Genomic DNA, 12,733 nt, shown 5'->3' on the forward strand with positions numbered 1-12,733 from the left:
AGAGATGAGTGGTTGAATGATTATTTAGTTATATATATAGAAAATTATATTTGAACAAGAGTTACTTCAGTAGTAAATTGATATTCTCCCATGATATAGATTTACACAAAATGTCACAAATATTTTCTAACAAATATATTATTTTAAATGAACATGAATGCATTTCAATGTCCCAAAAGTAATTAGTTAATAAAGTGAGTGAATCAAATTATTAATATTATAACAATTCATAATAAATTACTATGTAAATTTAATATCAAACAAATAGCTTATTTACATAGAAATGTCACAAATGCATTTCAAACGTATGATTTCTTTATTGGTATTATTATTTTTTAAATCTCCCATATGATTTAGGACTAAAGTGTGACACCTTAAATATCAATAATATATAATAATGTATGCTATATTTTATAAAACTTTTGCAACAGATAGATAAAAAAAAATTTATAGAGAAAATAAACTTTTACAAGTTATTTAGGATATCACATTTTTCAATTTAATTCACAAAACTTACTAGTACTTATAAGGTTTTCATACAAAAAGTCGTTTCTAATTAAATAAATAAAAGTAAAATATAAATTACAACTCTTATTCTTGATATCACATATCATAGCAGAGTTTCTACTAAACTTGATCTTCAAGACTCATTAACATGTAATAACTATGATTTTGCAAACGTATGACTAACTTAGTCAAACACAAACAACGAAAGATGTGAGTTTTGAAATCATATTGATAGTATAATATAAGTATGAAGAACACGCAAACAATCATAATAGATCTATCATAATCACATTACGATATATCAAAATGTTCAAGCAAAAGTACCATATTATAACTTCAAAGTCACTCAAGTAAAATAATTATCTCATTATGATATGCATCAAATCATATAAGAGAAACTATTATTACTTTTAAAACACATTAATCACAACGAAAGAATCACAAAGAAATGCAATGTTATGCATGAGCTTAGACTTTACTTCACAATGTGATGCTATTCTAACTCTAAAGTACTTGGTTATGAGGTTTGATATCATGCTACCACCAGAGTGGACGGACAATTCAAATTGGTCATGTCCTCATATATTCCCTAAACTCAACTTGAGACACATATACGCGATAGTCGAGGTAAACGTGTGTTGCATGGTAGGTCTCAACATTTAGAGTATTATCTCCAAGTCACCTAAAAATTCCCCACTCGAATACCTTCAATATCTAACAATCTTGCCTTAAGGCTCAAAAGTAGACCACAACGATCAGACCCTTTTAGTTGTACTTTCCCAAAATCACTAGACTTGTCAGACACTACCTATATGATGATAAAATAATCTCCACATTAAAAAATTTCAACACCTATTTTCTCCTTTTGTTGACCTATGATACTCCATTAAGACCGTGATCTAGAGCACAAATTGGAATCACCTATGAGGTTACTTTTACTTCAATATTTTCATTACAAATTTATAACATCACTATCGTTAATCATATATCATTATCATTATCATCATCATCACATAAATGCATCGCAAATTTATAACATCACTATCAATAATCATATATCATATTATCACATAAACTTGTAATAAATTTATAACATCACAATTATTAGTCATAATACATCATCATCATCATCATCACATAAAATGATCACAATGCATCCATCTTTTATTATCACGTCACATAAACTCATCTAATCCAACATACACATAAAATTCATTCGACACTGAATATCATAATAATATCAAATGCCACACATTTATAGAAATCATATCAATCAACACCTTACAAATATTTCTATTTCACATTAATTAATTTATCACTCAAAGGGCTACTGCCGTACGTAGCGAGCTTTGAATGAATCGTTGGAAAATTGGGTTTTCCTGTTCATCTCCCAATATATAATATTCATGAGTTCAAATGTTGTCTCACCCTTTACTTAATTTCAACGCTTTCACACGCGAATACAAGTCTACAAGCAAAAGTCTTTGTTCTTTGACTCTTTATTCTTCAATCGATTTAACTCAACAGTTTATGGGTAAACGTCACAAACAAATTAAGATAACACACCCTAGAATGGTCAGTTTCAAAATTGAGTCGAATAAACTTATTCCAAATTGGAAAATAATAGTGGACAATATAGTCTTTGTTTACACCGTCATTTTGGCGTTGATTTCACTCAAATCGAACTTACGGTAAAAAAAAAACGGTGCAAAATAAGAAATCTCATAAACAGAGTAGTCGGGTATATTAGAAGAAAATTGAGAAGTTTAAAAATATTAGAAAGTGTATTTAAGTGACTAACTAGATAAGTGAAACAACTTACTGAAATTTGAATGAAAACGAAAAAAAAATTCCAAAACATGACCGATATCAATTTTGTTCCTTTTTTCTGAATGGGGAGTTGCTGCTCCTGCTCCTGCTATGAAGCGTGTCTCGTCCTCTCTCTTTCTCACAATTTTCTATTCTTTTCAATTAATTTTTTAAAGTACATTTTATTCATTTTTTTTTTTTTAAAATAAAACCAACAATTACTAAAACTAACTTTTTTTATTAATATTTTTTTAAACATGATTTAATTTCTAAAATATTATTAGTATTTCAAAAATAATATTTTATGAAATAAAATAATTATTTTTTTAAAATACATTAATAATCAGAACTCTCATATTTAAAATAATCACTATAATTATACTTATTTTTTCAAATACTCAAATTAAATTACTACCATCATTAGAAAATATTTGAAATTATAAAATAAATAAATATATCATCAACCCTTTATATTAATTAAATCATAATAAAGATATATAAAATCACAATGTCATAGCAAATATATAAAAATCAAAGAAATCAAATACAATATTACTACTATCTCAAGATAATTATTTATAAAATTAATAACTAAAAATAGAAAATAATTTTAAATAATTAAAATATAACTATGTACACACTTAACATCAGTCAAACACACATGAAAATATCACATTAATTACTCATGCGCACATACACGAAAAATCGTCTAAAATTTTACTCTTTAACATATTTTATTAAAATACTATTATTTTTAGAAAAATATATAAAATAATAAAATATAATATTTATTATTTATATTATTCATGTAATCTAATATATATAAACTAGCACATCATAGGAAACACTCATATAACAAAATTAATCACTTAATTTATCAACATATATTTTAAATTAATTTTAACATCAAATTAATTATTTAAAATTTTATTTAATTAATAAAATAATTTATTATAAAATTTAAAGTCTTAAACAGAACGCATTACCTTTCTTTACACGAATGATATATCATAGTTATGAAAGGTAGAAATAATTAAGGACAATCAACAATTAATGTCATACATTTTTTTTACTCAAAATAAGTTAACTCATTTTATTTTCTCGCAATGTTCATATATATTCCGTGGGTAATGAAAATCATTACAAGGAGCACAAAAGATAAACACTTTTGTCAAAACATGAGTGTCATCATCAGCTTCTCACTAATAAAAACAATCTGAAAATTGTTTTAATATCACAGGTTGTGCGTGTATATTTTGATAATACATTTTGAAGTCAATTCACACCTAATTAAAACCTTCTTTAATTTGTAAAAACAACGTGTTTTATTGACTTGTTTTAATTTAGTTACTTTATTTAATCATAGCTTTTGCTAAATTTTTTATTTGGTGATCCAAAAAATTTATTAATTGCGAAAATTTCACTTTGATCATTATAAAAAAGATGGATTTTTATATACGATGTTAGTATAAAAAAAATTATACTATTAACAAATCACACTTATCTATTTTTTTATTTTTTTTAAATAATCGTGATTAAAATCAAAGAATTAAAATAATTTACCGACAACCAGATCGATGGTGTACAAATCCAAATAATATAATTTAATATACATATACATATTAATATATGAACTGTACTCCCATGATTTTGAACAGTAAACATCATTCTCAAATGTATCACCCATTACCTGATTTTAAAAAAAAAATTACCACCCACATGTTATAATTAAGTAGAGTAAACTTTGAATTTAATCTCGCAAAAGTTTTGACAATAAGTATTGAATTTAATCACTCAAGTTTGCATCCTGTAGGAGAGAAGAGCATCACATTTGAAGGATTGATTAAATTAGAGATTTACACAACTTTAATAAATTTCACATAATTTTTTTAGAAAAATGGAGAAGGATTTTTTATTTAAAATTCACATGAATTCGTATAACATATTCTCAATATATCATTCTTAAATACTATATATTTTTTTGAACATTTATTAGAATAATATTAAAATTGTTTATTTCTAATTTCCAAATGGTAATATAAAAGTAATAAAATAATTTATATGAAAATATATTTACATCATTATCTAAAACGATCTATATATATTTTTATGAGTAAAAACATATATGCGTTTGATATAGGTTACTTGCGCTATTTATTATATAGGAAATATATCGTACGCCGGATTCCATTCAACACCACTTGATAATTTGATCTAATTATTTTCGAAATCATATTACTTTCCTCTAGAGTCCACATATTAGTAGAAATTAAGTAATAGTTTTAACAATAAAAATAAATAAATAAAGTAATAGTTAGATTTTGTAATACAAATTTCAAACAAAATGTTTTCTCAAACAACTCATCCCAATATTTTATAATTTAAAAAATCAGTTATTCTTAGATGAATGTCTCCTTCTATTGCAGAAAATCATTTTATTGGAACCATTTGACAGTGGAATGTTTTTTTAACAATCATTGTAGTTGTGGTTCGTCACTTGTAGGAGACTAATCTCTTTGACTAGATCTAACTTTGTCGGTACAAAAATGATAATTGAAAGAAACAAAAAATAATGATATGTTGGGACAACCTAGAAACTTTAATTGAAAGAAGTAAAAACCATTACCTTACAATGTTTACAAAAACATATGAAAGAGTTAGAGAATACTAACCACTCGGCCATTGTTTTCGGCACCAGCATTAGCTTATTCATACTATCCAATTGAGAATTCTTTATCCCCTAAGGATAGTTACTCATCAACCAATGTGCTAAAAGCACAAATACAATTATTCTTATACTTAGAATTGTCGTATTTATATAAATAACTCAATTTTTAGTATTTTAAAAACAATCATATGGTATAAACACAAAAATAATTATTTTTGTATTTAGAATAGTTTATTTATATAGATAACTCAATTTCTAGTAATTTAGAAACAACCAATCTAAAATTAATATCACAAATTCTTCTAGGTTTTTTTTTTAAAAAAAAAAATTTGTAAACTTGTATTTTTTGTCATTATTAAGAACGGTATAGAAACTAGTGCTGTCAATATTTTTTTTTACGGAAACAGGTACTCTCACTCTTGAGTTAAGACCAATACTTTTTTATTTTTTTTTTTTATTTTAACATACCGATTTGTATATTAAAACGTACCACAAACCGAAACAGCGTACCAATTATGTATACTCCCACATACCGAATACTTTGAAGATTATTGGCCTTAACACAAGAGTACCGCGTACCCGAACCCGTACCGCGTACCACGTACCACGTACCCAAGAGAATTGTGAACCAGATGACTATGCCCCTAAGTTTGCCAACCCCCCATAAAAAATTCAAATTTCCTCTTTCCAGATTGCAGGATTCTGTTCGATAAATTACTTGAATTATGCATCCTATAACTTAAGTTACCGGATTCATCCATATAGTAGCTACTAACCTATAGAACATAACGCTCTTTTTTCTTTTCACTCTAATTTTCAAATCCATCAGCAACATAGTCAAAAAAGTGTTAAAACAACTTAACTGATTTAGGATGAGTCCAAAAAATATCTTAAATTTCAGTTTCAGACTTATCAATCGTTCTATATTTGTATCCATATTTGTAATCATCCAAGCATTTCAAAAAATGTTGCATTTCTGATTCCGGACTTTTACGTGCATTATACATTTGCTTCATTGTAGTCACACTTTCATGTCTTTTGTCTTTCAAAGTCATAAGAATATTTTTTGGTGGAAAGATATTCCTTGTCATCACACCAACAGGTTCCTTCTCTTCCTCATTTGAATGACCAACAACGAGATGAACTTCTAATTTTTTATCCATCTCATGGTTGTGTGATCCTGACACAACACTAAGATTTCATTCTTTAGTTGTCAGGAAATAACCACACAGCATGAAGGAACATTCACATTTGCTAGATAGTGTGTTTTCGCGTTTCAACTTCTTATTGGTTTCTTAATACACACCAACTCTTTTGCACACCAATATAAAAACTTGTTTTCTTCTATCAAAACCATATGATTAGATTTTGTAATTACCACTGAAAATCCCTAACTAAGTTGCCTAACAACGAACCCAAACAATCAAATCATCTTGGCAACTATATTTATCATCAGTAATAAAATTTATCCCAACATCAATGTCAATAACCATTCTCTGCAATATCCAGTTTCAAATCACTTGCTTCCTTTGATTTCAAATCGTGCACGGGCTCTGATATTTCTTTAGTTGCAGGCTCAAGTTTTGGTTCAGCTACCGCCTCAAGTTTCAAATTAGATGTCGGCGAATATTTGGATTCAACTTCAGACTCAACCATAACTAACTACAAACATTAAACACAAATTAAAACTCAATTATGCAGAAAATAACTTATTATGGACTGCATTAACATCTACATGATGCGTGAATCATGTAGTGTTACATTTCTTAAAAACAAGTTACCGGATGCGTGACTCTGATAGTATGAAGTTTTTTTAAAAAATTACCTACTAGATCCTAGAATTTGGTACTAGTCATTACATAACTTCAAAAAAAAAAATATAAACCAAAATAACAATTGTGAATGTTTTAAAGCTACATTACTTTTGCAATAAAGAAAAATAGAGTTCATGATACCAATGAATTGAAGAATGTGATTTTTAAACTTCAAAAACGTAAAAGTAAGTGAATGATTTGAGGTTGCGTGTTGAAGAATAATTGTTTGATAAGAAGGCTGACAAATTATGTATTGATGTCTACCGGATCTGATAAATCTAGGAACTTTAAGTTACTGGATTACACTTACGAAAATTTACCAAATCGGAAGCTATAATTCTATAAGGAGTAAATTAGGTAAACCGAGGGGGGTGAGCAACTTTCTATCTTATGTAGAGCGATTTATTAAAACGTCTGCAGAAATTATTATGTGGTCCATTAGCTTAGTTGATTACTTAACTACGTTTTTTTGCTATAAAAGGGTCACTTCAATTTTTTAATGTCAATTTTAAATTGCTTTTGTTCTACCAAAGAAAAAATGAAAAAAATTTACTCCTACCCTTAAAATTATACCCCATCCTCCAAAAATACAGAGTTGTTCCTGAACTTTTTTAAAAAAAAGAAATTGAAAATCCACGAACTCCAAAAGTCTAAATGTATTCCAAAAAACAAACTAAGTTTGTTGGATAACAAGCAAATTCAATTTGAGTTTACCAATGGTAAATACTACATAATTAATGCACAACTGTACGTATTGAATTTGAACCCGAGACATCTAACTTAACAATATCAATATTTATCAGTTGAGTTATAACTTAAAAATATATAAAAAAATTTAAAAGGGTAAAAGCAATGGTTTGAGGAAAATGTGGGATAGATGCATACTTGTTGGGGTATGGTATTAAATATTCAGAAAAACCACTTTTGAAGATGAAGACCATATGGTTTATTATACCATGTTAATATGTCAAATTAAAGCAATTATATATGTGCAATCCTATCCATGCTGCTTGTCAAATTAATTAAATAAATCTATGCAACTTACACATGCAACAGCATTAAAACTCTTAGAGAGGATTTACCATCCATTTAGATATCATACAACTCGAGTGAATAGTCTTCGCAATTATGCATGAAAGATACTCGATTTTTTTTATAAAAAAACACTTATGTGTAGCAAAAATATCATTGGCTTAGAAACAATTGTTGGTCCAAATGGCAAGTAACTTAATTCCTCTTAATCAATGTTTCAAAATCGAGAATTGTGAATGAAAAAAAAAAGGCAATAAAGAGACTACATTATATCCTCTCATAAGGGTCTAAACAGCTTGGATTATATATAAGCAAAAAAAAAAATGCATTGGATGCGTCTGTACTGATGGTATTCCAGAATCAACGCCATACATTTTCATCCAAATTTTATCTTCAATAAATTTATTTGTTTTATGAATGTCATATGAATAGTTAATATATGCAGGCCAGAATAAGATGGAGACGTTCATCTATGCTAAACAAAGACTAAAGCTGTTTCACAACCCAGCTCTGGTACAATCTACATGTGGTAATCCACTAGCTACCATGTCCATGATATTGTTAACAACTTCATGCTTTGATCTTTGTTCTACAAAATATATCAATGGTGTTTGTCCAATTCTATAAACACTTCCGTAGAAAGGTAAGCTACAAAAACGCTTCACGGGACTTTGTGGGAAGCTCTAAATCAGGTTCAAATTCACTAAGAGGTAAGAAGTACTGATCCACCATATCTTGAGACACCTTTTCCAAGGTTGGAGGATCCCACTGCATATATTTAATTGACAACCAGAGTAGGAATTTGGATTTTAATATAAATAGGAAGAAAATTAGTTTGTAAACAAGAAATTGTTTAAGCCAATGAATTTCAAATCTTTAAAAAACTGTAATTCAACAAAATGGTACCTTTGGTGACATGTCTTTGTCCACCACACGCGCCCTCACTCCCTAAAAGGAATTCAAATCAGCTTATGTTGAGAAAGACACAAGATGTTTGTTTAAGTTTCCAGAAATTCACAATGTTTATACCTCACAGAAGTCACCAGATATATGTTTAGATATTCCTTGTAAAGTCATACGGTACTCACGCAACAAGCACTGATCAAGGGTCTGAAATCTACCTTCTCGAATCTGTGCAGATTAGATGGATTACATTATAGAACCAGATTGTTCTAAGAAAAGAAGAGAAAGAAAACAGGAATCCAATCAAAGTGTGTAGACATTAGACAAGCAAAAGGAACTCACAGATCTCAAGGAAACCTTCAAGCTCAATGGAGAAGCTTCTTTAAGTCTATTTAGGGTAGAAATGCACCATGCATCTTTTGTTTCACTTGCTGCAGCTTCCTAGTGAAAATTTAAAAATGATAAGAATAAAAAAAAAGGTAAATATTCATCCACATCACTTAGACACAGCTAGTAAGCCGTGCCAGACTTGGATTGTAAACAGAAGCACATGCAGAGAAATGCAAATCTTACCAATGCATCAACAATCTCTTCAACTGTGTCATGGCAAAAGCATTTATCTAGAATTTCAAGCCTGAAAAAAATGAAAAGTAGAAGTGCTATCTTATATTGTAAGTCAACATATAAGAGAAGTAACCAACCATACTTTTCTAATAGTGGTCCCTTTTAATGGGGTTGCTTTGTTTTGATTTGAAGATGGAATGAAAGCCTCTTTGAGATACTGGATTTTTTAATCTATTACCCTTCTCTCTCATTCATATTTTCTTTGTTCTTTGTATTGTTTTTCCTATCCAAGAAAGGTGAAGACTCCCCTCATAGAAAATGAAAGAGAAGACAAACCAAACCTTTGTAGTACACTACTGCTGTCTGGGTGTACAAGATCACCATACTGTTCTAAAGTGGCTTCTATGACAGATGGGTCATCCGTAACCAATTTCTTCAGCTGTTCTTCAATTAGTGGAAGCCTCTACAGGACAAAACAAAGGATTTGAATACCATATAGCAAGAATAGTCTATTACAATTGAAAAAAAAGAAGAAGAAAAAGGCTTAACAAAACTAAACTGCAATTAGTGAATAGTGTGTAGCAAGTCCACAGGCAACCATCTCTACTCCGTTGAGCTTTTCCCCTGTCAGAGCCAAGTACTCTCCTGCATACAATAACAACCAATGAAACAAAGAAAGAGGAAGTTCATCAATCATATATTCAATTGGTGACTAGTCCTTAACCCCCATGAATTTCCCATCAATCATTTATGTTAAAGATAAGAGGATTAACCTATTTAACCAATCCTTCATTATTCAATTATATTTGGTGCATAACATTTTAACTCTTGGAAGTAAGAATAACAGTTCAAAGAATGACTGTTTATTTCATTATTGTTTAGGATTTGAATAATTCTAAGAACTTATAAAATGTGTATGAGAGAGAAAGAGGGGAGGCATAAACGAAAATTTGAAGATGGACCAGGTTATTGCACAACTATTCCAAGCTATGTTAAGTAGCAAACAAGACTCCACCATAACTAACACTGACCTTAAGCCACCCTTGATTATACCCAAATTTTGTATAGAAAAAATAAGTATAACGCGAAGAAGAAAATTAGAACATGGGAAGGATAAGGTATCCTCATGAACAAAAAAAAATAAAAAAAACCTAGGAATGTAGCAAGACTGTTCAATCCCTTTGCATTTCGAAGATGACCGAAAACAACCTTATCTAGCTCTACCTAAAAGAAAGTTCAAGGCCAAGTGAGACCCTGTTAAAGATGTGTGCATATGCTCCAGAAAAATGCACCAAAGACTAATTTCTAACAACTTGGCCATATAAAATTGTCAAAACTTGCTACTATCCCCTCCAAGTGCACAGACACAAGTACAATATTAAATATCTTCAAGACTATCTCTGTTAAAATGAGTTATATAAAATCTCCCAAGCAGAGGCATTGAAACTTCAACTTAAAGCAGAAGACAAGGCATGTACAGTGTATACACATAACAATACCTATATGACCAGGTAGATGTGAAAGGTAAAAAGATGCTCCAGCATCAGGATGGAATCCAATAAGAACTTCAGGTGTAGCAAAAACCTGCAAATTAGTGATTAGTAGTTATAATGAACTCGGCATATGCAACCAAGTGTTAAAATTCATATCATCCCAAAATGAAGACAAACTTGTTAAAGTAGGAGAGGACAGAATTCCAAACTCTAATTTACTAATTGTTTGTTCCACCACTTCCCATTTATGATTTGATATAATACCAGAGCTAATCCACCATTTAAATATAGTGCAGAAAGGATAAATCATCTTTATGAAGGCAAGTAAAGTTCTACACACTGAAATAGAATGCTAAACTTTTAAGACCAAAACCATGAAGTTTTCACAATCAATGCAATTATGCAAACAAATACTTTGATATGCACTGTACATTTATCCTTGGATAAACTACCAATAGCATTTGCTTAGTGATAAGCTATATATCCTAAAGTCCTACATCGGCAAGGCAAAGTGAATGCCAATAATATAAGCTTCCATTGTACTAAAAGTAACGTCGGTTTAAGCATTTTGCGCCACAATGTAAGGCCCATTAACATATTCCCAAATCACAAATCCCATGTCCTAACTTACAAATAACAATCCCCCAATGGCAAATAGATGAATAATGAGCAAGAGGATTAGTGTGTACATATATATAAAGTTTGATACTACATACAGTTTTGTCTGTTGCAACTCTGAATGTCCCAGGGATAGAAATTCCTGCCCCACCACCCATGGTAATGCCATTCAGAAGAGCTACCTGCACAAACATACCACTCACAAGTATAAATTATTTTTCATAGAAAACAGCAGAAATGAGTATATCAAACTTATATGTCTAATAAAATGAGCACAAGTAATTGACAAGCCTCCAACTACTATACTCACATGTGGCTTCAAATATGTACCTAGCAGGTATATAAAACTATAAATTGTTCTAAAAAATTCTTTACAGGCTTCTATGTTCCCTGCATAAATTGAAAGGGAAAAATTAACAGAACTGTATAAAAAAAATGTAGCAGAAAATGACAAATTTAAAATAGACGGAAGAAAAGAGCTAAAACCATATTGGTACAATAATCGGAAACCTAATCTATGGATGCAACCTCCGGTCGAATTTGGAAAAGGAAAAGGTTTGACCTTTGTTTAGAAAACGGTAAAGAGCGACAATATCTCCACCAGCAGCGAAAGAGCGGCCAGTGCCCTTGAGCATGAGAAAACCGATATGAGGGTTATGCTCCCAACTTGTGTAAAGTTGATGAAGTCTAGCAGCCATGTGAGTGTTGATGGCATTGAGGGAGGAGGGTCTGTTGAGAAGGGACATTCTTGAGTATCCATTACCTTCAACCAAAACCTGTGAAGAGGGTGTGAGATATTGAATTGAATTGAATAGAATTGAATTGAATAGAATAGAATAGAATAGAAGAATGACGTAATCGTGATCCACGGAGGAGAGAGAAAGGGTTCGGCTAAGCTGATGATGTAGCAACCAAGTCGCTGTTCTTCTTCTGCATTGCATCGCCATCATCATCATCATCAATAATAACTGAATTCAATCTATCAATCGATCCAATCTTCTGCTGCTTTCCTCCGCTTCACTCTCTATTGCATTTGCGTATACCTCTTTCATTTTTACACAACACACGTCGCTTTTAATTTAATTCATATAATATAATGTCTTTTTTTATTCAACTAACAAGCTCCCTCTTTTTCTACTACATTCACACATCATTTTACCACAACTTATTACAATTCTATTAAGGCTAGATTATTAGTTTAAAACCTTACTTCTACATATATCAATTTCTCTCATTGTAACATAACATTTCATTGAAACCCTAATAATTCTTTTGGTTGAAAGGAAAGTATCAAGTATGGATCCTGTTAAAATAGTGAACTACTC

General features: G+C 30.0%; 1 protein-coding gene across 1 annotated transcript; it reads right to left on the reverse strand.

Annotated features, from left to right (window-relative positions):
* Window positions 1-8,209: 8,209 nt before the first annotated feature.
* LOC101502291 (3-hydroxyisobutyryl-CoA hydrolase-like protein 1, mitochondrial) lies at window positions 8,210-12,503 on the reverse strand. The gene is made up of 12 exons (XM_004510055.4): window positions 12,263-12,503; window positions 11,971-12,184; window positions 11,719-11,798; window positions 11,507-11,590; window positions 10,797-10,881; window positions 9,857-9,942; window positions 9,639-9,760; window positions 9,307-9,367; window positions 9,076-9,174; window positions 8,860-8,961; window positions 8,737-8,778; window positions 8,210-8,598 (listed from the first exon to the last, which is right to left on the reverse strand). Exons 1-12 carry the CDS (start codon window positions 12,365-12,367, stop codon window positions 8,479-8,481), a joined length of 1,200 nt encoding a protein of 399 aa, XP_004510112.1. The 5' UTR covers window positions 12,368-12,503; the 3' UTR covers window positions 8,210-8,478.
* Window positions 12,504-12,733: the final 230 nt, after the last annotated feature.

The sequence above is a fragment of the Cicer arietinum genome, chromosome 7 (genome assembly GCF_000331145.2).
Source record: "Cicer arietinum cultivar CDC Frontier isolate Library 1 chromosome 7, Cicar.CDCFrontier_v2.0, whole genome shotgun sequence".
Classification (NCBI taxonomy): domain Eukaryota; kingdom Viridiplantae; phylum Streptophyta; class Magnoliopsida; order Fabales; family Fabaceae; genus Cicer; species Cicer arietinum.

Excerpts from the sequence above, each read along its gene's own strand:
- LOC101502291 (XM_004510055.4), bottom strand. The coding sequence starts at position 12,367 with ATGATGATGATGATGGCGATGCAATGCAGAAGAAGAACAGCGACTTGG. Across the intron at positions 11,799-11,970 it reads TTACCGTTTTCTAAACAAAG|GGAACATAGAAGCCTGTAAA; the intron begins GTCAAACCTTTT and ends CAATTTATGCAG. Across the intron at positions 8,779-8,859 it reads TATCTGGTGACTTCTGTGAG|GGAGTGAGGGCGCGTGTGGT; the intron begins GTATAAACATTG and ends AATTCCTTTTAG.